At 35.8% G+C, this 27,277-nt stretch overlaps 2 protein-coding genes and 2 long non-coding RNA genes across 9 annotated transcripts; 3 read left to right on the forward strand and 1 right to left on the reverse strand.

Moving 5' to 3' along the window:
* Positions 1–6: 6 nt before the first annotated feature.
* On the forward strand, positions 7–1,723 carry LOC108832047 (uncharacterized). Of its 3 annotated transcripts, none has more exons than XR_008943206.1 (4): positions 7–365; positions 462–565; positions 656–821; positions 1,433–1,723. It is a non-coding gene; the product is annotated as an uncharacterized LOC108832047 (long non-coding RNA). The 3 variants fall into 3 exon arrangements; XR_008943207.1 differs by having other exon boundaries at positions 1,546–1,723; XR_001946450.2 differs by lacking the exon at positions 1,433–1,723 and having other exon boundaries at positions 656–989.
* A 5,942-nt stretch (positions 1,724–7,665) lies between these two features.
* Positions 7,666–9,493, forward strand: LOC108832046 (protein DCL homolog, chloroplastic). Its single transcript, XM_018605538.2, has 3 exons — positions 7,666–8,175; positions 8,790–8,904; positions 9,003–9,493. The coding sequence occupies exons 1-3, from the start codon at positions 7,823–7,825 to the stop codon at positions 9,177–9,179; spliced, it is 645 nt and encodes a 214-aa protein (XP_018461040.1). The 5' UTR covers positions 7,666–7,822; the 3' UTR covers positions 9,180–9,493.
* A 2,975-nt stretch (positions 9,494–12,468) lies between these two features.
* On the forward strand, positions 12,469–15,103 carry LOC108819014 (uncharacterized). Its single transcript, XM_057004631.1, has 7 exons — positions 12,469–12,790; positions 13,033–13,120; positions 13,256–13,342; positions 13,498–14,070; positions 14,144–14,471; positions 14,539–14,620; positions 14,732–15,103. The coding sequence occupies exons 1-7, from the start codon at positions 12,596–12,598 to the stop codon at positions 14,936–14,938; spliced, it is 1,560 nt and encodes a 519-aa protein (XP_056860611.1). The 5' UTR covers positions 12,469–12,595; the 3' UTR covers positions 14,939–15,103.
* Positions 15,104–24,530: 9,427 nt separating this feature from the next.
* On the reverse strand, positions 24,531–26,633 carry LOC108821187 (uncharacterized). Of its 4 annotated transcripts, XR_001944502.2 has the most exons (6): positions 26,222–26,633; positions 26,075–26,120; positions 25,682–25,956; positions 25,134–25,360; positions 24,942–25,056; positions 24,531–24,856 (listed from the first exon to the last, which is right to left on the reverse strand). It is a non-coding gene; the product is annotated as an uncharacterized LOC108821187 (long non-coding RNA). The 4 variants fall into 4 exon arrangements; XR_001944501.2 differs by having other exon boundaries at positions 25,134–25,956; XR_008943662.1 differs by having other exon boundaries at positions 25,134–25,956; positions 26,181–26,633.
* Positions 26,634–27,277: the final 644 nt, after the last annotated feature.

A 27,277-nucleotide genomic window follows, 5' to 3' on the forward strand; every position in this document is an offset into this window, starting at 1 on the left:
CCTCTCTTGGTTTGGTGTTGATTCTTTTTTGGCAGGGGAAGGTGTGAGCTCCCTTGCACCAGATTTACGTGCTAATATTGAAGAGAACCTTTGAAGAGAGATCATTCCTCAAACTTATTTCTTGGAGCTTCTTAGTTTACGGCTAGGAGATGTTATACGGTAAAAAGACAAGACAGTTTAAGCACTAAGCTTACACAGTGTATTGATTGTAGGTAGGTGCCATCAAGAAAAACTGGTTCCATGTAGCTAAGAAGAAAGATAAAGAATGACGAGCAGCCATTACTGAGTTTGCAGCTGTATATGGATCTGGCATGTAGTTGGAGCTGTAACCCAACGGTTTGTCAACATGACATGACTAAATGGCGGTATGAGCTGTAACCCAACGGTTTGTTACAACCAATATTTATGCAAGAAAACTAATCACGTGTCTAACCAATGTCGATGCAAATTTTGGTTTTCAGGTTCATGGATTTATAGCAAAGGTTCCAGCAAGTGCTTGATGCTTATGGTGTGAAGAAATTGCTAAAGAATATGGCTTTAAAGGCAAAACGTGATCATAGAAGAGGTATTATGAGTTACTCTGAATCTTTTGTCTGTTATAAGTGGTTTAAATTTGGGGATTGTAAAATTTACAATCTTTTGCTTGTGTGAATAGATGGAATTGGTGTTGCATGCTTCAACCAATGACTCCAACAAGACTCCGACAGACCCAGTTAGATGGCTCAATGGAAATGAACCTTCTGAGTTTTCTGTGGAGTGTTTCTTATACCGACCCAATAAGTGAATCAGATGCTTTTTTCATTCAATGATTAACCAACAAGGTGCAGACTCACTGAATCGATTTGTATATATGTTTTTCCTATGGATGTATGTATACTTAAATAGAACAGTTTCAGGTAGAAATGAGATTGATGAGAGTTTAAGCAACAGAACAAGTTGTTTTAATATCTTAAATTATTTCTAAATATAAACTTCTATTTACACATGAATTAGGAGTCATGTGCTGATATACAAATCAGATAAAGAAAAACTGAATTGTTTTTTTTTGGCATATCTATTTATTGGATCAAAACTGAGAAAAAGTTGTAACTTATGATGTCTTTCTATTTTTTTGGCATATCTATTTTAGTTTGAAACATATAAAGTTATACTATCCTTTCTTTTCCTCCTGCTATAATATTCTCTTTCTTAAAACACATTGTCAACATCTGCTTTGGAAAGGACACTGAGTTGCTTCCTGGTGCATTTTTAATCAGTTTTTCTGTCTCAGTTACTTCTGATGTTCTTATGTATAGAGGAAATCAAGTTTTTCCTTCTGATATTTTTCTGTCTCAGTTACTTCTGATACTTACAATCTTACATGTTTAATCAGTTTGTCGTCGTAAGATATGTTATGATCTGATTCGGATTTGTTTTTATCCTTTTATGACAGGTTCCCATGTGAACTGTGTTTGATCACCAGTTGATTACTATATCTAAACATCTAAATTTTTACTTTTCCTCACTTCTGTCATTACTCAAATCTTTATTTGTTCACCTTTACAGATTTCTCTTTTGACCGATTACTGATGTAACTAAGGACAACCTCAAGTTTCCCACAAATAATAATCTGAGCACCTTGGTTAACTTATTATCTTTTAATACACATGAACTGTTTTCATCTTTGAGACTGTAATATAAATACAAATTTGTAATGGAATGAAGAATAGATTCGAGGGTTAAAGATGTTGTGGCGTTGTCGTCATGTCTTCAGTTGGAGAATAGCAGATATGTGCCACCAAAGAAGTTTCATATCTTTTTTTAATCAAATTGTTTATCAATATGTTGAAAAAGATTTTACACGAGAACAAAGACAATGTGAATAACGAGAGATATACTCTGTAAAAGTGGTGAAGCACAATCAATTGGTGCAGAGAAAAGTAAATTTTAGAAACCATCTGAATCTTGCATGTGCCCGTCAATCTTTTCATAATTCACTTTCTCATATTAACTAACAAACAAAAAAACCTTTGTTCTTTCTATTTCATGGCTCATCATCTTTAAACGAAACTCTGTTATTAACAAACAAAATCTGCATTACAAATTACAAAACAAACAAAAGGATTGACAAATTAACAACACAAATATCATACAATCCGCGCGAAGCGCGGAGATACCACTAGTTAATATCTAAAGTTTGGAGTGGAGATCAATAACTACTGTCCGGAATAAGGAAATTCTAATTAATAACTACATTATATGTTACGTTTAGAAACTAAACCGATCAGTTGGTTTCAAAACTCTACAGAAATCACAACGTATGTATTAAAACAAACCAACTATAATAATTTCGATTTTAAAATTAAACTATGTTCAGGTATTAAAAAATTATGGACAGTGTTCAATTTGATTTTTTGGGATCTGGATAAATTTGTATGAACCTAAAAATATCTAAATAACCTATATATTTAAAAAAGTCACTAAACAATTTATAAATATCAAAACCAAACATGCACGGACGTGCGGGTCAAGCTCTAGTTTAAACTTAAAAAGGGAAGATACGAAATCAAACTCGACTAAAAAAAGTTCCGGATATTAGCTAAATTTCAACTTTGTTACGACAACCAAACTAAACTAAAGTAATATATTAGAGGATATATACGAATATGTTAATGTATATTCGGATATATTCAAATATGTTAATATACATGTAATCTAGATATGCATATATTCGAGTATTAGGAAACATTGTATGTATATATATTTTGGTCTTTCGACCTTGATCAATACAAGAAATCCTTTATACGATACTAGGTTTCTTGACATGGTATCAGAGCTCTGAAAGCTCAAAAAAAAAATTTAGCTCCTTATCTCTTTTGATCTCTTTCGGATTTTTGATTCATCGGTATTCTCTTTTTCTCTTGAGCTATGGGAAGTAACGATGGCAAAGACGATTCTCAGGGTCCCTCCGGGAAGACTACGGCGTCGCAGTCACATGTGGAGACTAAGAGGCGTACGATCTCACCGTACGACCTCTCCTCAAGTGACAATCCCTGCTCTGTCATCTCTCAGCCTTTGCTTAAAGGACCTAACTACACTGAGTGGTCCACTAACATACGCATGGCTTTTAAGGCAAGGAAAAAGTTTGGTTTTGTTGATGGATCAATCTCTCAACCAGGTCCCGACTCCCCCGACTTGGATGACTGGTGGACCAACAACGCTTTGGTTTTGTCTTGGATTAAGCTTACTATAGCGAATCTGTTCGCTCCAACCTCTCTCACCTTGAAATCGCTAGCGACTACTGGGAGCACATCCGAAAGAGGTACTCGGTTAACAACAGACAGAGGGTTCAGCGGATTAAAGTCGAACTCGCTACTTGCAGACATCATGGCTGTCTATTGAAACTTACTACGGAAAGCTGATGCAACTCTGGACTTCATTATCTGAGCATCGCGTTACCAAAAATTGTGGCTGTTCTGTTGGCCAAGATCTTGAGAAAGAACGAGAGGAGGATCGACTTCATGAGTTTCTCAAAGGTCTCGATGAGTCACTCTACGGTGCGGTCAAGTCGACTCTTCTCTCACGAGATCCCTTACCTTCTCTCGACGAGGCGTATAGCGTGCTTCTTCAAGATGAAGATTCGAAACACACAACTCGTGTGCTAGATGAACGAGTTGAGACAATGGCACACTCTGTTCGCACATCCTCTGCTGCGAACTCTGCATCTTCACGTGGTCCGTACGTCTCTCGTGAAGAAAGAATGAAATTGGTATGTTCTAGCTGTGCTCGCAAAGGTCATCTGGAGGAAAATTGTTTTCGCAGTCTAGGCTATCCAGATTGGTGGGGAGATAGACCTCATGGTCGTTTACAAACAAGTAATGGACAAGGCACCTCGTCTTCTTCTTCTCGACAGTCCTCTGCTGCAACTGCTCGCGCTCATGCAGTAACCACTTCGTCACACCAACACTCTGCCAACACACTTACTGCTTCTGATCGTGTTGGACTTACCAGACTCAGCGACGAGCAGTGGAAGACTTTGGTGACAGTTTTAAATGAGCATAAGCCAGCATCGAACACTTTGAGCGGTATATTTTCTATTTCTTCTTGGATTGTGGATTCTGGAGCTACGAATCACATGACAGGAACACTTGGTTTTCTTACTGATAAACAAGATACTGCTCCTTTACCTGTGAAATTGCCTGATGGAAGGCTTACACTTGCGACACAACGAGGGACTGTAGTTTTAAGTTCTCGTCTTACTATTCATGAAGTTTTATATGTTGATGGTCTCCAATGCCATTTTTCAGATTTCTGATAAACTTGGATTGATTCAGGACCGCATTACCATGACGCTGATTGGAGTGGCTGAGCAGATAAATGGAATCTACTTTCTGCGAGGGATGGAGTTTGCTGGGGCGATTCATCAGGAGAAACCAGTTACCTCGGATTTATGGCATCATCGCTTAGGACATCCCTCCACTGGTGTTTTAGATTTACTACCTATTTCTATTTCTAATGATAGTGGTTTTAAGAATAAGGTCTGTGATACTTGTATTCGCGCCAAGCAAACTCGTTGTTCTTTTCAGACAGTTCTAATACAACAAAGTCTTTATTTGATTTGGTGTACTTTGACTTGTGGGGACTTTATCGTACTCCATCCCGCTGTGGCTCTCGCTATTTTTTAACAGTAGTAGATGATTATTCTCGCAGTACTTGGCTTTATCTCTTACCCACAAAGCAAGAAGTCTCTGCTACAATCCATAATTTCTTACACATGGTCAAACGCCAATTCAACACACATGTGAAAAAGATTTGTAGTGATAATGGCACTGAGTTCATGTGCATGACCTCTTACTTCAGAGAACATGGAATTATACATGAGACTTATTGCGTCGGTACGCCACAACAGAACGGTAGAGTTGAGAGAAAGCACCGTCACAACTTGAACGTTGCTTGTGCTCTACGATTTCAGTCGTCTCTACCTATCGAGTTTTCGGGAGAATGAATTTTAAGAGCAGCCTATCTTATTAACCGTACACCCTCTAAGTTGCTTAACGGACAGACACCCTTCGAGTGACTCTATCTACGACCTCCTGTTTTGACACACTTACGAGTTTTTGGCTGTCTTTGCTACGCACACAACCAAAACCACATAGGAGATAAGTTTGAATCACGGAGTGTGCAAGGTGTGTTCATTGGTTACCCAGCCGGTAAAAAGGAGTGGCGTGTTCTTATTCCATCGACAGGCAAGATATTCGTCAGCCGTGATGTGGTGTTTTCTGAAACAGAGTTTCCCTATGCTACTGCTAACTTTACCTCCCATCATCGCGCCTACTACTGAAACTACTGTTCAACTATCATATCCTATAGCAGAACCTTCGACTCCGGTCTCTGTTTCTCTGCAAAACGAAGAACCAAGTCCCACTTCTGCATCTGACGACACAGTCGTTGTTCCTGCAGTTACACCATCTACAGAAATTAATGGCACTTCTTCTTCTTCAGACTCATCTACCGAGACTACTGCTACACCATTAACGGTCCCTGAGTCTACTTCTGATATGAGTGACTCGCCTTCATTACCTGCGGTTCCTTTATTATCTTCTCCTACTGCGGTTCAAGGCACTTCAGGATTACCCGACTTACAAGCCGAACCGTCTACACTTGCTGAACCGCTTGTTCCGACCAAGAGTTGGGTCGTGGTCTCCGAAATAAATCCTTACCTACTAAGCTCAATGACTATGTGCTTCAGACGATCTCGCCAGTTGTTAGTTGTAAAACGACTTCGCCTTATTCACTGGAGTTTTACGTTGATTGCTCCAACTTCTCTGAGAGTCACAACGCCTTTCTTGCTGCCATATCGTCGCTTGTGGAGCCTCGTTCTTACAAACATGCCATTCTTGATGAAAATCAGCGAAATGCGATTACAGTAGAGTATGTTGCACTCGAGGATAGTGGCACTTGGACAGTGGAAGATCTCCCTCCTGGCAAACACGCTCTCGGTTGTAAATGGGTTTTTAAACTCAAATTTCGCACCGATGGTACCTTAGAACGATATAAGGCGCGTCTTGTTGTCTTGGGAAATAACCAGGTCGAAGGTGATGACTACGACGAGACCTTCGCTCCCGTTGCAAAGATGACAACAGTACGCACCTTCTTACAAATTGCTTCTTCTCGAAACTGGGAGATCCATCAGATGGACGTCCATAATGCTTTCTTACACGGAGATTTAAAAGAGAAAGTTTATATAAGACCTCCTCCAGGGTTTAGTGATTCTGACAAGAACAAGGTTCTACGCTTACGCAAGTCGCTCTATGGTCTTCGTCAGGCACCACGTTGCTGGTTCGAGAAGTTATCTACATCCTTACGAAATTACGGGTTCTCTCACAGGCCTCCTGACTACTCATTATTTGTTTTGGATCGTGGTTCAGAGTACATTATGGTGCTCGTTTATGTGGATGATCTTATTGTTTCTGCAAGTAACCCGAGCCTTCTAGCTTCATTTAAAACTTACATGAACAAATGTTTTCATATGAAGGATTTGAGAGTTTCCAAATACTTTCTCGGACTTGAACTTGCACGGAGCCCTACTGGTATATCTCTATGTCAGAGAAAGTATGCTCTTGGGATTCTGGAAGAAACATGTCTTCTCGCGGCTAAACCTGCTCTGTTTCCGGTGGAGCAGAATCACCGTCTAACCTTGGACAAAGGTCCTGATTTTAAAAACATAGCTTCCTATCGCAGACTCATTGGAAGGCTCATATACTTGTCTGTGACTCGTCCTGATCTATCTTACTAGGTTCACATACTATCTCAGTTTATGCAAAAACCAAAACAGGCTCATTGGGACGCGGCGCTTCGTGTGGTTCGTTATCTTAAGGGTACACCTGGGCAGGGTATTTTGCTTCGCGCTCACACTGATTTAAATCTTGCTGCTTGGTGTGACTCGGACTGGAATGGTTGTCCGATTACTCGTCGGTCTCTTACTGGTTGGTACATTACTCTTGGTGGCTCTCCGATTTTTTGGAAGACACAAAAACAACCTAACGTTTCTCGCTCGAGTTGTCAAGCTGAATATCGGGCAATGTCTTTCACGGTTCAAGAAATCATGGGAATCAACAACTTATTGCGCGCTTTTGGTATCCCACTTACTCGACCTACTCCTCTTCATTGTGATAGTAAGTCTGCTATTTACCTTGCTGCTAACCCGGTCTTTCACGAACGTACAAAACATGTGGAGAACGATTGTCATTTTATACGCGACGAGATCGTCAAATGCACCATTGCAACAAAGCATGTTTCTACTTATACGCAGCTGGCAGATATCTTCACCAAGGGCTTTGGAAGGAAGGAATTTCATGAATTAGAGGATATATACCAATATGTTAATGTATATTCGGATATATTCAAATATGTTAATATACATGTAATCTAGATATGCATATATATACTTTGGTCTTTCGACCTTGATCAATACAAAAAATCCTCTATACGATACTAGGTTTCTTGACATAATCCAATCGAAATCGAATCAAATTTTTACAAATACTTACATGAATGTTTCTTAAATCTCAAGAACCAAAAAAATTGAAAAACCTGAACCGAAACCTAACCAAAACTAAATCGAATGCACATGCTTATATGGGACCTCCTGCTTATATGTACTACAAATCGAGCAATCAAAATTCAAAACGTTAAAAAAAAAACTAGGCGGCCCATTAGACTCAGATAGAATCCATCACAGACTTCCTCTTCTATCCTCTGGTCGCAAGCTTTCCACGGCACGTCTGCCAATGGATAATGTAATCGTTTAGCTCTCTTTTTCTAGTCCACAATTCTTCCGGAAATGAACTTAGCTTCCGTTTCATCGACGCCGCCAGTGGCTTCCCCTTGTTTCCGTTGCCGAGCTTTCATCTTCTCCTTCTCTCCTTCACCTCTCTCTTTATACTTCCCCCGTGACTCAGCACGGCCTCGAGTTCGAGTTCGCTCCTTGCGAACGGAATCGGACGGCGCTAGGGTCGGTGACACGGAGTCGTACGGATCGGAATTGCTTCGCCGGCCGCGTGTTACGTCTTCTGAGGAAGAGGAAGAAGAGGAAAGCTCCGGAGAAGGAGATGCGTTTGTGGATTGGGAAGATAAAATTCTGGAGGTTACGGTTCCTCTCGTTGGCTTCGTGAGGATGATTCTTCACTCCGGAAAGTAAGTCTGCTATTAAGCATACTAGAAAGGTAGTTTTGTTATCTAGTTGTGTTTCTATTGGTTGATATGATCTTGTAGTGGTATGAAACGGCAGCTCGAGATATTCTCTGTAACTTGCAAATGGTTCTAGTTCTTTGGATCCCATATGAGTAGTAAATCTTGAAGCATTTCTTGGTGTAGCTGTACTTTTTCAAGCCCCCGGAATTTCTTGAGATATTCTCAAGTTCTAGTTCTAGTTCTTTTGCATTTCTTGAGATATTCTCAAGCCTGATGTAACATTCGTTTCAAGCCCCCGGAATTTTTGAAAAAATTTACATGGAAATAAGCCTCTAAATTTGTAAAAAAAAAATTTCGGCCCCCCCAAATTATAAATTCCTTCTTGATTTGTCTACAGTCCCCGAAATTTCATGGCCGGCTTGTACTAGTGGTAATCCAGTTCATCGAGTACTGATTCTTAAGTAGTGCTTTTGTTAAGCTTGCCTAGATTTCCTTTGAGTATCTGCAAGAGTGAAAAAAATAATTGTTCCTTGTTTACATTGGATCTATACCGAAGATACATTCTGCACTGGTTGATAGTATTATGAAACTCTGCCTGCTGGCATTTCAAATTACAGATACGCAAACCAGGATAGGCTAAGCCCTGAGCACGAAAAAACAATTGTTGAGATGCTCCTTCCTTATCACCCTGAAGTTGATAAGAAGATCGGATGTGGAATACACTATATCATGGTATGTGTATTCTGCTTCTTCTGAAACTTGGTTTCTTTCTTTCGACAACTTGGCATTTGTTTAAATTATCTTGATTGCGGTTGGTTTTGTCGTTGCAGGTTGGGCATCACCCAGAATTCGAGAGATCTCGATGTCTGTTTATAGTTCGAAAAGATGGAGAAGTAGTTGACTTTTCGTATTGGAAATGCATAAAAGGTTTGATAAAGAAGAAGTATCCTCTCTATGCAGACAGTTTCATCCTCAGACATTTTCGCAAACGTAGGCAGAACAGGTGAAGAAAACAAAGCTTATTCTAGATATTCTTAAACTCAACAACGCTCTTGGATACATTCTACAAGGTTTTGATGTTAGAACTCAAGACACTTTTCTCTTTTGAGTTGGAATTATGGATGGAACTTTCTACAAGACATGGTCTTCGCAGGAGATCAGCAATTACAGCACCAGAATATTACTATTTTCACTGTTTACAGTCCCTAGCATTTGTATGATATGAAAATTTTACACTAAACTTATGTGAAGAGGTAGTGAAACGATACACACTTTGTGTGCAGGGTTCGAATATTCAGACGGAGTTCCATTTTTCAAATTTCTTTTGTAGTCTTTTTTACATTTATTGTTCTTGTTGGTAGAACTGTGCCATCCAAATCAAAATTTTTGCTTGTGGGTAATATAACTACGATCCCTTAATAGTGCAAAGAATAGAGGAGTTTGGTCGAGCAGACATCAAATTGGGGCCAAGAGCCGTTGAGCTGCATAAGAGGGTCCACTCGTTCTAAACTTTTTATTTGAACCTCAGCAGAGGGGATCCCAAGACCGGCCTAACTCTGAAAGACACATCTGCGGCTGCAATGACCGCTGGAAACTATACCAGAAGACTACTCAAAAAGACTGGACGCAGCTCACTCACCAACATGGGTACACGACAGAAACAGCAAAACCAAAATATTTAGATACTACTATGGCAAGCATACATCAATAGTGTATATCCTAAAATCTACACTAACTATTTGATAGTATTTGTGATGTAAACTAGAGAGTGAAAAAAGGATGTAGGCAACAATCTCCTTATAATACAACGATGAATCGGAAATCGGTTGACGAAAATGGACTTTTATTGAGTAAAAGATCGACTACAAAGAATGAAAATGAGATCGAATACTACAAAGGAGATCAAACAAGACTAGACTTGAAACAATGTAAAATGAGGTCGATGTGTGTAATGTGCTCTCTCTAGGGTTTTCGATGTGTTTAGATCCTTCATCTCTCCTTCCTTTAATAGATGAGTGATCCCGCGATTCTCTCAACCTTCTCCGCGATCTTCCAGTACTCTTAGACCTCTTCCTTGGACTCGTATTCTTGTTGTGGGCTCTTGCTTGTGCGGCCTGTTGGAGAAAATTATCCAGGTACCAGTTTCCTCCAGCTTCCGGGTAGGATCCCAGCTTCCGGACCCTTGCATAAGAAGAATACAGGTTCCAACCTCTGCTATCAGACCGATCCTTGAACAAAATAGAAGTTTTCTATCTGAGGAAAAACTTCCATTTTTCCAATTATGGAAGAGTTCGCCCTATTTCAGCCAACATCTACATATATAAAAGGAGAATTCAAACCCTAAAAGAAGGGATCGACACTTAGAGGCTAAGAGATTAGAGTTCAGACGACTAGAACTAGTGTTTATACACCAGACGTCGTAGTTCCTATTAAAACACTCAATAATACATCTCTTCTAGCCTCAAATCTTTGTTCTTGATCCAAATCTTCTAGTGTTCGGTAGTACTAAAACGACCCTACACAAAAATACCATAAAAGTTTGGCGCTAGAAGGAGGGGAGTAATCCAACTAAGTGACGATGACATTAGAAGATGGTAGCAATCAGCACGGAACTACCCCGAGGGAACTCGAGCTGCTTAGCCGACTCGACACCCTCCAAAGTCAAATCACCAACCTCTACAAAGCTCAAGAAACAACGACATGAGGTTTGGAACCAGTAAAAGAGTAAGTATGGAGAAGTTGATATACCATGTATTTTATCCACTTTTAGCCATGGTATATGAATGTTTTAAGATATATTTACTACGGTTTGGAGTCTTTTAGAGAATTTACAGGTTCAAGTACGTTTTAGAGAAATATGGTGATTAAGGAGCTTTTTGGGTGCAAAACTGCACAGACGCGTCAGATGTTTAGCTTTAGATGGAGACCTTCCCACCATTAGATTGAGCCTATCTTTTGACACAAGATACAGCTTTGAGTTAGTTTTCCAATTCCACCGTTTGCGGTTTATGTGTTTTTCAGGATAAGTGCAGTTTTTATAAAAAGGATAGTGCGGTTTTATAGAAAAAATAGTGATATTTTGATATAAAACATGTAAAATAAACATATTCATACAATTAAAATTAAAATTTAATTAGTTATAATGTATTTTTAAATAATAAATTCACTAGGATAAGACATGCGCGCTGGGTAAATTTATATGAAAAATTATTTAAGAAATATTGTATGAAAATTTAAATTTATACTCTTGAACGAATTAATATTTTCGGTCTTCAAACAACTTTTTAAAAAACTTTTTTGCTAATTACATAATTTGTTTACTGATGAGCTGATCCCATTTTTCAAAATATTATAGGTCAAAAAATTCAAAACTACACTAGGTGCTAGTTGGGCAGCAACTCCGGGCCTATCAAGTTATAAAAAATCAGAGATTAAGCAGGGTATACGCAGAGATTAGTTTTTAATAATAAATATACGTATAAATATTAATAGATGTCAATATTGTACAAAAAACATCATAGCCTAGTGGCGAATTTTATAATTGTTTTTACTGAACACGAGTCAAAGAAAATAAAATATCACTTGAATTTGTCCCACATCAGCTAACTAAGATAAGAGAGGGTCTTGAGTTTTCTATAAATACATAGATAAGGTTTCATCTCTTTTCTAAACAAATGAAATTGTTTATTAGACCGAACATTTGTATAAATAGTCCAAAATTGTCATTTAAATCAGGGGTTAAAGTGATTAGTCGTAGTTCCGATTAATTCCACCAATTTAACCAAATTCGCGGCGGTTGGCCACCGTCGAACGTCTATACAGCCGCCTATTCAGTTAGGCGGCTGCGTTTTTGAGCATGGGATAAGCTAAAATAACAAAAGACAAAAACGCATCTAAACTTAATACCGTACCAGAAGTGAATGCCGTGTCAAAAGATGCGTTATTGGCTAGGATAGAACAATTTTGACAAAAGCGTTATTTCATAATAGACGCAATTACACTTATGAATGGTGACATTTAGTTGATTTGACATTTTGATTTCAAAACTGCCCCATCTATTAGCTTCCATTCATAATCTACATTAACAAAATTAGATAAAACTATGAACAAAATGAAAAATATTAAATAATTAAAATCAATTATCAAATAATAGTATAGATAAATGATTAAAATCGAATCTACCACGCTCCCAAAGACAGCTCAAAATGAGTAAAATAATAGTGTAAAAAGTCGTATTTTTTCCTATCTTTCTCGACAGTCTTTCTCTTAAGTCAAAGACATCATTATCATATTTCTTTCCTTGCTCCATACGAGTCACGAAACCAGATTCCCACCTGCATCTCTCTCTCTCTCTCTCTCTCTCTCTCTCTCTCTCTCTCTACATAGCTAGAGCTCACTTAAAGGTATATCTCATAAGTTTCAAATGCAGTCGGATATACAGCGAGCGGCGAGATCGACGGCGTCCGGAGGATCTCGGCGAGACTCCAGCCCGGACTCTTTGAACTTCACACCGGAATCAAATCTTAGCCTCTTTTCCTCCGCCTCCGTCAGCGTTGATCGCTGCTCTTCAACCTCCGATGCCCACGACCGCGACTCTCTCGTCTCCGCTCCCTCCCTGGTACTTCCGCATTACTCTCTCTTCATCAACTGAGTTCGTGATTTTTACTAGTCATTTATGAATTCGCGTTTAATTTGACTGAGTCAAACTACAGAGACAAAAAAAAAAAACAAAATCATGCAAAAGTGGTTCCTTAATTTCGTCACTGTTCTTTATTGAAACAAACGTTTCTTGTGTAATTACTTTAGATCTTGCAAAAAAAAAAGAATATGTAATTTTGCTCACATGATTTGAGGTGACAGGAGCGAGATCAACGGGTAGATCCAGACAAGCGTGGAACAGGGTGTAAGAAGAACAGTCGCAACTCTAGAAAATCAATTAAAGTTAAAGGTAATAATTCAAACTTTGTCTGAGTAAATCAAGACAAGTGACAATAATAGTCCTACAGAGATTCAATTATGCTTTTTTTGGAAAAAAATTCAAAAAAAAAAAAACAACTTTTCCTATTTACTTTTTTAATCTAAGCTTGGAAACAAGAGTATGTGGTGAACAAAGAAGATGAAATCCAGAATCTTGATTCAGCAAGAAGCTCTTTCTCTATAGCTCTTAGAGGTGAGTCTCTTTCTTGTAAACTTACAAGACATTAGTTTTTTTTTTAACGTCTGAAACGATTATTATCGATTAATTATGCTATTACAACGATGAGAATATTACAAAGACGATTACAAGACATTAGTTTTATTTTACTAATCTCAACTCTTTTATAGAATGCCAGGAAAGAAAATCAAGATCTGAGGCTCTGGCGAAAATGCTAGACAACCAAAAAACTACTACTTCACTGGATCTCACTAAGAAAACTTCGGTTTCAACTAATAAATCAAGCGTGTTTCCTAGTCCTGGAACTCCGACTTATGCAATGCAAAAGGGTTGGTGCTCAGAGCGTGTAGCCTTAGGGAGAAGTCCACCAAACGCTGCGTTTTTACCTTTGTATAGTGGTAGAACAGTGCCTTCCAAGTGGGAAGACGCTGAGAGATGGATACTTAGTCCTCTTGCCAGAGAAGAAGCTGCACGCACTTCATTCACAGCGTCGCGGCGGCCTAAATCAAAGAGCGGTCCATTAGGTCCTCCAGGACTTGCGTATTACTCCTTGTATTCTCCTGCTGTACCTATGGTTCACGGTGGGAACAGAGGCTGTTTAACATCGAGCTCTCCGTTTTCAGCTCGTGTGTTGCCGCAGAACGGCTCTACTACTGCAGCAGCTGCATTTACTCAAAGAACTGATCATTGCATGGCTAGGTCTGTTAGCATCCATGGCTGCTCTCAAACTCTTGCACCACAAGGTATTATACAGAGATCGAATCTATACAAACGAACTACTTTCGAGTACTTAATGTAATCGAACTCTGTGTATAGATGACATACATGAAAGTATTAAGGATGCGGCTGGTGATGCTCGAGCTGTTTCAAGAAGGGATATGGCGACACAGATGAGTCCAGAGGGAAGCATCCGTTCTTCTCCTGAGAGAGAGTGTTCGTTATCATCCTCATCTCCGACAGCAAGATCAATTGTGGAACTACTGAATGCTCGTGTCAACAGAGCAGAAGCCAAGGACTTACAGGTAGATGAGAAGGTAACTGTAACTCGGTGGTCAAAGAGGCATAGAAGCTTGTACCAAAGAGATAGCTCAAAAATGCGAGACCACTTGCATGGACAAGATAGGGATCCTCAAGGCTCGACATGGTATGTTGTTCTAAGTACATGATTTATACTTTGGAGTTGGTATTTGAAAGTTTTATACTTTGTGTAGGGCGAAAACCGAGGAAGCTAGAATCACATCTTGGCAAAATTTGCAGAAAGCTAAGGCGGAGGCAGAAATAAGAAAGCTTGAGGTTTTTTTCTCTCATAACTTTTTTTTTTCTTTAAGCATAAAAACACTTGCAAAACGTGTGAGTGCATCACTCATAGAGAGTAACAATTTTCAAATAAATATTTATTCTCAGGTAAAGTTGGAAAAGAAAAGATCATCGTCAATGGCGAGAATAATGAGAAAAGTGAAGTCAGCAGAGAAGAAAGCAGAGGAGATGAGGAGGTCAGTGTTGGACAATCAAGCTCCAAGCGCATCACGTGGCAAGGCTTTATCTTTCAGAAGAAGTGGGAAGAAGAAGATTGCTTCCCTTAGTGGTTGTTTCACCTGCCATGCTTTTTAGTATGACGGTAAAACGACTCTTCACTACTCATGCGTACGTACGTACGTAATATATATGGTTTTTGTATTCTTGCTTGTAATACTCTTTGATCGTTGTAGCTGGTGATTTTGATGCATATTTAGTTAAGTTGAGTAAATCTGAGGGATGAGTCTACCCCTTTCCATCTTTCTGACTCTTTGGTTGTTAGAGGTGAATTGATCCCTTGAGAGCACCAAATCCAATATGCATCATCGTTTGATCATGTTAATGTTGAAAGATGTTATAGTTTTCGGGTTTTTGACAAAATGTCTTTGTAATTTAGTGATGTCTTTATGCCATATTATATGGTCCATGTAAGTTATATGCAAACCAATCTCGCGAGATCATAAGCATAAAACTTGATACTTAGTTTGGCCCATGTAGTTCTGCTAAATTCGACAACTGGCTATTTTGAAAATACAGATATCTCATGCATATTTGGGTATGAATTTCGATTGCTCTTATGATCACATGATCTTTATCACTTGCCAAATTGAAATCGAAAGAAATTGTGATACAAACGATGGTTATAGAGATTTAAACGGATAGGGAGTACTGACTACAGTCTACAAATATCAAGGTAACCTTAGTTAAATGAGGTTTCCTCTAAAAGTAACCACGGTTTAGTTAAGTTAACTATAATGCTCTATCCCCTTCTTATTAATTAAGGAGCAATTTTTGAGAGTAATCTTTGTTTTGTAAGCTATTTACATGTGTGCTATGCTGACGTGGCAGCACCATATTCATTCTCAGCCCATTTTTAGACTTACATTCAATTCACTAGAATAATTACATACGAATGCCATTTTAATACATGTGAATAATCGATTTATATAATATAGTCTCATCGTCGAACCTAACCGAATTATTCGCATTCAATTAATGATGCATCCGTTTATAGCAACCTTAATTTACTGCCTTTAATTTCGTGTATTAATTTAATGCCACTAATTTATTGTCTTTAATTTCGTGTGTACATTTATAGCAACCTTTGTAGAGCGACTTTAATTTGGTTTCGATTTTGGAAACTACTATGATTGGCAATTATGATCCGTCCATAATGATTAAACAATCATTCCTTTTATCATTCATTCATTTTCAAAATAGGCAATTATGTTGTCATTCAAGTATCGGGTATTAATTGCATAATACTAACGGAAATTTAAACTTGGTGCACAAGATCTAAAAATATATATAATGATAGTGGAGGTCATTCCGAACAAAATAAGTCGTGTACATGTAGGTGTAATTATATAAGGTTTCTATTACTTTTATTGCCTTATAATTCGTGTACATGTTGCTCTTTTTTTTGCCTGATAGCAATCCGTCTAATGGTTTCCAGGGTTTTAACCAGAGCATTTTCAAGCGAGAGACTAAGAATCGAAATGGAGCTTTATCTTTCTAATTCACAGGTTTTTGTAATTCACATTTTTTTATGTTTACTTTTAAGTATATTACTTTTATCTTTACCTTTCTAATTCACAGGTTTTTCTGCGAGAGACTAAGAATCGAGTTCAGACTAAGAATCGAAGTTGAGCTTTATCTTTCTAATTCACAGCTTTACCTTTCTAAGTCGATAAAAAAATACTGACTTGCTTTACCTTTCTAAGTCGATAGGTTTTTTTTTTCAAATTAGGCTACAAGTATATTTCCTTATTTCTTTTATGTTAATTTTAAGAATATTATATGCAGCTGTTTGTTACTCTTTGCTATTTTAATATTTTTGATTAGCAGTTATATAATTTCGGTAAATGAATAGACTTGATTTTTTTGGATTGTTGTTTATTGATTATTAGCTAATAATCAAGAATTTGAAAGTAGTCTCATTCATGGAGGAACAACTCAGAGAAAGCAGTCACACAAGATATGTTTTATTATATGATTTATATTTGGTGTTCATATTTTCATATGCAAATGAGGACCGGCCACATATTTATTTAATTTATTATAGTTGTCACACATATAAATAATATATAAATAATATGGAGAATATATATATAGAGAATATGAAATTTAATATAAATAGGGAACTATATATCTAGCATATTGTAAAGTCGGAAATATAGAAACTTATATCAAAGTATTTTTCTCTATATGGAATTTCTGTTACCGTACAATTAAGCTTATCTTACTTGGTAAAACAATATATTTAAAGCTTTTTCACACAAGTTTGTCAACATTAATTGGATTTTTAATTTATGGAAATATATGAATATATGGTGGAGCATTGATAGTAATACATTTACTACTCAAAATATTCTCACGAGTTTATATCTTTCTTTTTTTTAATATAAAACGAATAAATTTAATATTGGACTAACAGTCTAACATATAATTACTTTTCCTTTATTGATTAATAGGTGAATACATTTATGAACAAATTCAAATTAATAAATATGTATCATCCCTTTCTTATTAATAGGGAAGCAAAGTAAAAAAATAACCTTTTAGTTAATAGTTATTTACACAATGCCATGTTGACATGTCAGCTCCACAATTCTCTTCAGACCATATTTAGAAATACCTTTAACTTATTAAATATATTACAGGTTTTGCCATTGGTCTCACTTCTCTCAAATATTGGTTTAGACTATAGTTACGCATATAAATCCTTCTTTCCTATTTATGACAGTATTTCGAACACCATAAATAATAAATATGAATGCTTGCATGGCCCGCAATAAGAAAATTGGAAATAAGCAGCGATTAATTACTCTATATATTTGACTATATTAATAGAGAGAATAATTTAGTTTCTTATTCTGTACAAAGTAAGTTATTCATAGTTAGCAACATTTATGCGAGATTTTCCTAATCAAAATATGAAAATTTATTTTTGCATTTAAAGTAAAGATACGCGTACTAAGTATGATTACTTAATTTGACCAAAAAGTATGATTATCCTCTATATATTAATAAAGAAACATTTAAAAAGTTGTAACCTTAAATTTGTATTAACTAAAAAAATCTTGCTTAAGTGTCACTTAATAATGATGTTAATTTGGTTTACGTGGCACCATAAAAATCAATTAAAAATTAGTAAGTTTAAAATCCAATTTCTAGAAAATATTATATTAATCCAAACATAAATGTATATGATATGATAAACTTAATATTCGACGATCTCATTAAATTAATACTCGGCGATCTCATTAAATTAATACTCGACGATCTCATTAAATGATACTTTCTTTAAATGGCTCAAGGTTGATTTATATTGTGATCTAACATAATATTTTTTTTTTAAATATGTATAAGATATACTCTTAGTCCATATTACTAAAACATAAATTTAAATCAAATTTTACTATATATTATGGTCTAAGTATTGCATGCTTTTGGTATAAAACAGAAACTAATGATTTTCTAAGTGTTGTTTTTTTTATTAATAACAAAGAGACGCTTTGATAAAAAAATAGCAAAAGAGACGCAGCTATTCAAAATTGTCTTGTTAATAAAAGAAAAAAAATTTTATAGCAAAGAGCCACAATTTTAGTTTAGTTTTCAAATTTGTAATTGTCTTTTTTAATATTTTAATTTTCCATCTTCTATTTTCAAAACGAAAGTAAAAATCTGATATTTTGAAAATTAGTATAACTTCAAAATCGAAAAATATTTAAATTTTATTTACTGACAAGTTAGTAAAAGAAAATATCCATATGTATCAGCCCAACATATAAATGATTATATAAACAAACAAAAATTGTAAAAAATTCGATCATATATAAATCTTAAATTTGTCAATACAATATGTTTAATTAGAAAATAACTATTTATTTCGGATTATCTATAATCAAGGTCATTTAAATGTTCTTTTTAATTTTAATTGAGTCGAAATAGGATCAATCGTAAACTGCCGGTATTATGATCATTAGAAGACAGTAAAAATCCTAGGGGGTGTATTCAATTAAGGGTTTGAAGTGATTTGTATTAAAATGACAAATCCACTGTTATTCAAACATGTATTTTAAAAAACACTTTTAAATGCAGTGTTATTGAACTTGACATTTTATAAAACATTCTGAAATCCACTGTTATTGAACAAAATTTAAGTTAGAGATTTTAGAGTGCTTTAAGTGTTTCTAAAGTGTTTGAGGGGAGTTCTTTAGTTATAAAAATAAAAATACAAATCTCACTGTTTAAGATGAGATTCTAGAGTGTTTTAACAAAAATCACACCAAATTCTCTAAGGGGGGTGTATTGGATTGAGTATTCTAAGGAGTTGTGGAGTGTTTTAATTTTGGTGGGATTTAGGTGAGTTTTGAAGTTATTTGGGTGATTTTAGTTAAAGTTTAAAATTTTAAACAAAATCTATAGGTGATTTGGTAAACTATTTTCTGAAAATTTCAGAGTTATTTAGGTGATTTGTTTACAAGTCGTTCTATCAATGCATTCTGTAAAATCAATATCTTCAAGAAAATTTAACATAGAGTGAGAGACACACGTCTAAAACTGTCTACAGAAAACTCATGTGCTTGTCTGGTGTTGCTAATTGGACAAGCATGGGTGCCACAATTACTTATCATATCAACTATGATCGTTACCTAAATGGACATTTGTCGTAAGTCAATCATCACGTTTTTTCAGGGAGGAAAATAAAACTAAAGTTAAATGCACTAGTGTCTTCAAACAGACAGACCAGGGGATACAAAAAAAAACTTACGCAAGACCCAAAACAGCCTGGAGCATGAGAAACTTAAGAGAAAACCAAAATTACATATTTATTCGGATTACAGTCTTTAGACTTATTTTTATAATCTCAATGGATTTGGTGTGAAGCAATAATAAAACAGAGGGAAGAGGCTCAGGTGACGACAATAAGCATATCTCAGTCTCTTTGTATATCAAGACAGATACCTCAGTTAGGTGACAGATAACAAGAGTGGACTAAATTGATACCATAGTTCAAGTTTGATTGATAGTCTTTCATAATTGTGTATATATATATATCAAACGTAAAAAAAACAAACTAGAAGCTTCAAGGTCTCTTCAAGGATGGCTACATCCATGGTGACCACCTGTGCAACGACTAATTAGACATGTACTTATAAAGAAGAAGCTTCTCTTCTTCCACAACGCAGACACAAAGAAGTGGCGTTAAGTTAGGTGACGCAGCTCCCACAACTGATTCATCTCATACCAAAACTTCTTCTCCCCTAGCTTACATGTGCTCAAGTGCCTCGCCGCAAGCGCCAAGCCATCAAGAAGCGCCTTATACGTTGTCTATGTCCTAGTGTAAAAAATAAAATTCTCAGAACTGAAACCATTAGTTGCAGCCATAAATTCCATGTTTATCATTAACCAAAGGTTTCCGAGACAAAGAAACTTGAGCAAGCTTATGGCTACTAAGTCTCAACAAACTAATAACTCCTCCTTACGTTAATCTACTATCTTTCTCTTTGTCTTACTATGTTCTCCGGATTGTTCCAACAAGACACGCAGAGGAACCCAAGTGGTGTTTGCAAATTTCCATGATTTAAGAACTCAGTATCAGTAATCGCAAATCTAAGAACCGAGTTTGCAGTGAGTTAAGTAAGCAGCCATCGCAGGAGAATAACAGAGGAAGAATATGAACATAGTAGTTATAATTAATAAAGGAAGAAGTTTTATGGGGTTTGAGCCGATTTTCCATGGATGAAGTGTTCAGAGGTTTGATTTTTTTTTGTATCTGCTAATGGAGCAGATAGAGATAAATCTGCAGTTCATTGGCTTTGAATGATTGTCTCAAGGGTTAGAAAGATGTAAAGTAGCCGTTGTTTGTCTTATGTATATTTGTTTTCTTTTTCATCGTTAAACAGATGTTTTACTTTTTTTGTTTTTGATCAAATAAATAGATGTTTTATTTTTATTCTGAAGTCTCTCCAAATAACACATGTAGATGTGAGATTTTTATAGCAACACTTTTTAACTGGAACTAATACAAAGCATCCCAAAATCCTTCTCCTTTCAAAATAATGTTTATATTTCAATAACAGTGGATTTGTTATAAGTTTTGTAAATGATTAATTAAATAACAGGAGATTTGCAAGTGTTTCAAATGATTTTACATAAATTCCATGTTTAATAACAGGTGATTTGAAAATAATTTTTAAAATCCTTAATTGAATAACAGAGGATTTTAAAACAACCCCAAAACTCTTTAAAATCATAGTTTCAATACACCCCCCTAATTCTCCTGCAATCATCTAAAAACTCATTAAAAATTAAATCACTTCAAATTTTAGATTCAATACACCCCCTAATATTTGAACCAAATTTTCCTGATACACAATTTATGTATCAAACTCTTTTGGTAAGTTTAAATTAACTGTTTTTATACCATACTGTTTGAATAGTTGAGAAACTTTTTGACCAAGTTAATGATTCCACCAAATTTTTAAGCTTCGTACAAAAATTTGAAGAAGTTCTATATGGTAAGTTTAATTTAAGATAATAATATACTTTGTCACCAAGTCTAAAATTTCGACAACTGAAAACAACTTTGCTAAATATGTTTGTGGTAGTTATTGAAAATTTACGTAAATATTGGTTCAATATATCACATTAAAATATGGTTTTTAGATAATTAGTGCTAATTATTTTTAACTTTCCAAACAATCCGAAAACCTATCTATGCCTACTATATATATACGGTTGAGTTTTTCCTTATAAATACCATCAAATGTTTTCATAACCCTTAATCTATGATTATAAGAATATCAATGATATCTCATTTTAATTGTTTGATTTGAGCTTCTATATTTTTCTATGTGTACCAAATATTTATACTTAGTTAATTATTCTACATTGAAAAAACATAAATATCAAATATATTTTAAACACAAAAACACATGTATTCAGAAATCATTAAATTTTACAATATGAAAACATAAAATTTTAAAATAGATATTTCACCCTGCGCAAGGCGCAGGTCTTATCCTAGTCTATAAAATATTTTGGAAGGAAATACGTCACAGAAGAGAGTGATCAAAACTAGGGAGAGGTAAGAAAATATGTATATGATTAAGCTCTCAAGCTTATCATCTTTATCTCAACACAATAGTTAATTCCTACATTTCTCTTGTTCTTTTGTTTTTTTTGATATGTGTCACATATCTATTTTTTTTTTCTGAATTATACAGAGGTATCTTAATCTCTTAGAAGTGGTCTAGACTAGTCATATGTTGCCATATATCGGTTTTCTGTCATTGACGATGCCGAAATGTTAATTCCTCAATGGCCAGGGTTGGAACTCAGATGGCGGTATTCATAACCGTGAGCCCTTTATCACCAGAGTTAAAAGCCCCGATTACACATATCTATTTCAAAGTGAGGTTGAGCCATGAGGAGGATTTATGTTCCGATCTTCTACTCTGAAGATTTAGAGAATACTTTGATTACCGCTTCATTGAAGGGAGGCTCTAACATAGTAGTAAAAGAATTGATTTGGTTATCTATATCATTAAAGTGCATTTACTTTTTAGTCACATTTCTATTTAAAACTTCATAGTTAAACGTTTTTGGGCTAGAGTAGTGAAAGCATGAATGACCTATCGAAAAGTTATTTGTGATATCTTACAAGTGCAGCCAAAATAAGAAGAAATATTATATGGTGATTTCAGGATTAGCAAATAAGACTTTCGAACATTCGTAAAACTAACGTACAACCTGTCGCACATGATGGGGCTCATGGGCCAAATGAGCAGGTGTGAGAAGTCCACTAGTCGTGGATGATCGGGGCACTGGTAACAGATCTAATTAGCTATCTCGGTTCTGATCCGAGAGGCATCTTGAGACTTGTTGTGGTGCGCAACAAGGACATTGCATTTTGTGAGTGGGGTGAATTGTAACATCTCAATTTCTGGTATATGAGTGATGATTAAAATAATTTATTTCGCTATCTATGTCACTAAAGCATGCTTGCTAGAGTAGTAGTAGGATATGTAACCTTTCGAAAAGTGATTCGAGATATTGTACAAGTGATGTCAAAGCACGGAGAAAAGTCATGTGGTGATTGCAAGGTCAGTAGATAAAACTAATGAGCCTCCGAAAAATTAACGTACCGTCGTCAGATGAAAATGAGACCCACAGATAGAGTGAGTGGACCTGATGAAAAAAAAAAATTGTTTTTGAAATTTTGGAAAATGTTAAACTTAGATTGTTGCATGAATTCAACAAAAGTGTGGTTGATCCGAAGATGCACCTTCAGAGTTGCTTAGACAGTCTAGTCACATTTTGGATTGCCTTAAGAAAAAATGGAGTAACAAAGAGAAAGAGACATGGGTTTTCGAAGACTAAAAGCATTGTAAGCCATGTATGTGGATTCTAGAATAGTATCTATCCAATTCTCGAGTCGATCCATCTGGTGGTGACTCTGGAGGAGAAGAATAAAATTATTTTGCTTATATCAGATGCAAGAAGATATGAAATGGCATGTGAGAAGCTAAATGAATAAGATCTAATTGCATCCATGAAAATTTTATCATTATAGAAGAAAATAATGTGAAGAAGAAAAAGAAGAGACAGATAGAGAAAAAAAAATAATATGAAGAAGAAAAAGAAGAGATGGAGGACATTTTTGAAAACATAGGGTCATATAGGAACAAAATTGGATTCTGGAAAGGAGTGTACCGGCTAGCCCAGACTAAAACCTATAAAACAAGAGTTTTAGACACCAAGGTTTATCCCCTATATATTACTAGGGGCGGAGCCCCGCGCAAGCGCGGGGATGTTAGGTATGCGGGGATGTTAGGTATACAATATACTTGCTCAAATGGATTCGTTATAATGAGAAATAGGTATGGTGTTTAGGTTTTTTTACTGGTTGTAGCTTCTTTTTGGAAGCCTGATTTTTTACTTATAGTTGAGTTGATGCGAAGAAAGACTGTTTGGCTTACTGTGAAAGGCAGTTTAAATCTAACCTACATTAAAAGTAATTATTTACAAACTTATAAAGTGATGGAGCATGAGCCGTATCACTCTGTGGAACGTATGAGGATTAGGCCAAGCTACCGTAATTGTAACTTTCGGATGAATGAAATGAATAGAGGTGGTATTATATAGTATAAGATTTTAAACAACCTTTTATAGTTCATAATTCATATAAATCTTATTCAGTTGACTACTGTTTAGCTTCCAATAATTATGTTGGTGCCTAAGCGAAATTACTGTAGCTCTTTTCGAATTCTATCATTGAAGCATATGTTACTTGCCTCATTATATACATATGTCATTATACTTGGGTCATTTTATATAAGATTTTATTTTTATGAATAGCAGATCATAATGTGAGTAAACTTTTTTAAAATCCAGAACTCGGTATGGTTTTCTTCATGGTGTTTTTTTTTTAAAAATGAGTTGGCCTGGATGTATAGCTATGTAGAATAAATTTTCCAAGACAGATGTTGATTAAGTTTTGTTACTTTATCATTTAAATTCTCTACTAAAACATGTTAGAAACATGTGTGTTCAAATATTAATTTGAGAACCTAATACTTATAAACGATGCCTTTCATTATATATATATGATTTTCAATGTTCCTTTCGGAGATGAATAAATATGCAAATGTGAAGTTGTAAAATAGGCAATCAACAATACCAAATAATTCGTCAACCCATTTTCATAATTATTAAAATCATAACTGTCTGAAATAAAACAAAAGCCTTGAAACCTGAACTTAAATGCAAAGTCTGAAGTAGCAAATGCAAGAAACGGTAGGAAAATGAAGGAAACAAAAACAGTGGAGGGTTGATGATGTGGCCGGAAAAAATAGAGATGTGTTGAAGATTTATTAAAAACATGTAGGGAAGTCCAAATTTGTCAAGCTTCCTGCAGCAGCCAGTGCAGGAGATGAAAGTCCACCCATTTTGTTGCATGACTTTAACAATCCGACCCTTGCAAATAAAATCAGCCTCCTGTGTCTTTACCAAAAGAGTAGATTAAAAGTTCGCAATGCTTGCCGAAAACCCAACACATTTTACATTTATTTGGATCCAGGGATCTTACCTGCTCGTCAGAATTGGAATGAACTTGTTTAGCTCTCCGATTGAGATAATTTCCTTTTTTTATCCCTTCTTTGGTATCGATGCAGGGAAAAGCTTCTCCTAATGGGGCTTCTAAGCTGGAACCAGGTGGCATAATACTTTAATACACCACAATAATAAATTAAATCAACCGAAACACATGATGAGTTCTTACCTAGATGTGAACTCTGCAATGGCTTGATACTCAGGGTCAAAATAGAATTTCGTTGCAGGCGTGGAATTGAGATATAGGTTGCATGCGGAATGATGAGTGGTTCGGAGATAATATGTTGGACCAATATTAAGTTAGTTATAAAGTAAATGAGAAACCTTGCTTAATATATAATGACTGCATTTCCATTTCCATTTCTTGATACACAATGCTCATCACAAGATCACCCACTACAAACACATGCAAGGCTTGATACTTAGTGATAATCTCAGAGACAAAACTAACATTTTAGACGATCTTGATACCTTACACTATATGTTGCTAGGAACTCGAGAAAGTTAATATATGAAAATTCAATAACTCAATTCCACTCAAGAAATGCTACTCACTTGCAAAATTATACTCGACTCCATTTTAATGAACAGTGGACAGTCACCATCAAAGCATCAACTTTAAGTATACAATGCATATTGTATCAATGTGCTTCGTATTGAGCGGTAAGAACATAAAAAGGAGCTATAAGAAGAAAACACAGAAAGAATAGAACTTACATAATTGTCTTGAAGCTTGAAAGGAACCCAATATCCACGGCAACGGTACCAGCTTACCGCCTCCTGAACCAATCCGAATGGAGGAGAAGTAGTGATCTGAGCTCTCGAAGCCACTTTCCTTAACCCCGGTACATTAGCCTCGTAAAGGCATAACTCAAAAACTCTTGGAGCGGGTTTGGGTATTCACATCATGGATTCTTGGAATCCCATCGGGCGTCACTACCTCCACAAAGAACCGAGAGAAGATGGATTGGTGCGGAATTTCAAGAGAAGCTCTGTTTCAGTAGTCATAGTTATTGTCAGAGCAAAACAAAAGAAAGAGAAAGGTAAAAGGAAATCCATATGCCGTGTCTGAGCATTGCTATAAGCCTGAAAACCAGCTTAGACTCTCACCTGACTGGTAAAACCTAGCAGGAATGAATCCATGTATCACAGAATTCTGCAATTAAATGAGGAAGATCTAAATCAACGGGGAAAAAACAGCTTATTGTTACAGTACCTTCTCATCAAAGAGGAGGAGGGTGATTCCCATGAATTCACCTTGCTTCCTGATGTTTGTAGAATCCCAAAAACTGAGCATACAGCCAACTATGAACTGGGCGGATCTACCGAAGCGAAGACCATCAAAGGCTGAGTGCGCGAGAACAACACCGGATAAAGCCATCTTTTAAAATCTTTCAAATCTTCATAAAATGATCAACAGAAAGTGGTTTGAGAGGATCAATCATAGACCCAACCCACTGATATCTATAGATTTGAAGAAAAGGAAACGGAAAAGACGACATCGTAAGTGAGATTACTGTGATTAATAAGATCCATGAAAGAGAATGAAGCATAGAGAAGGGGAAGAGATATCAACAGAGGAGGTGAAGAGATTGAAAGAGAAACTATCCAGTTTGTGATAAACAGAGGCGTGGTTGAGTTTGGTGAGGAAGCCCTACTCGGAACGCAACGTTTTACTTAATAATTAATTAACGTAATAAAACGCGAGAAACTCCAATTAGATTAGGACATACCAAACCGGACGAAATTAATACATACTCGACGTAAACAAACCGAAAATTAAGTAGGCCCCACTATCATTTAAAATAATCTGACGTGGCTGCTCTTAGAAGAGAGAAAACTCAGGCATTATATATATGATTTTAGGAGCACTAAAAGAAAACAACCTTAACTTGATATGTTATTTACACAATGTCATTTCTTAGGTGGCATCCTCACATTCACTCTCACCCCTATTTTGATAAAACCATTTCATTACTAAAATAATTACTTTATTTTTCCATTATCAAATTAGTTTAAAATTTGTTATAACACATGAATCATTGTTATGATCATTAAAGATAATAAAAGATGATTAATTTTTCAATCAATCATTTATGTGTTGACTTCGTTTTTCCATATATAACAAAGTCACGTAGTTTCCATATTAAACCATTTCGTAGAATGTTGTGAGAATTCGGGTTAACCAATTTTTTCATATATAATTGCGCTTTTCATTTCTTATTCAAAATAGACAAATTTATTAATAGGTTTGTTTTATAGTAATTGCGCTTTTCATTTCTAAAGCGCAATTATATAAAAAAATTTACTGAT

This window comes from Raphanus sativus, chromosome 3 (genome assembly GCF_000801105.2).
Source record: "Raphanus sativus cultivar WK10039 chromosome 3, ASM80110v3, whole genome shotgun sequence".
In the NCBI taxonomy this organism is placed as follows: domain Eukaryota; kingdom Viridiplantae; phylum Streptophyta; class Magnoliopsida; order Brassicales; family Brassicaceae; genus Raphanus; species Raphanus sativus.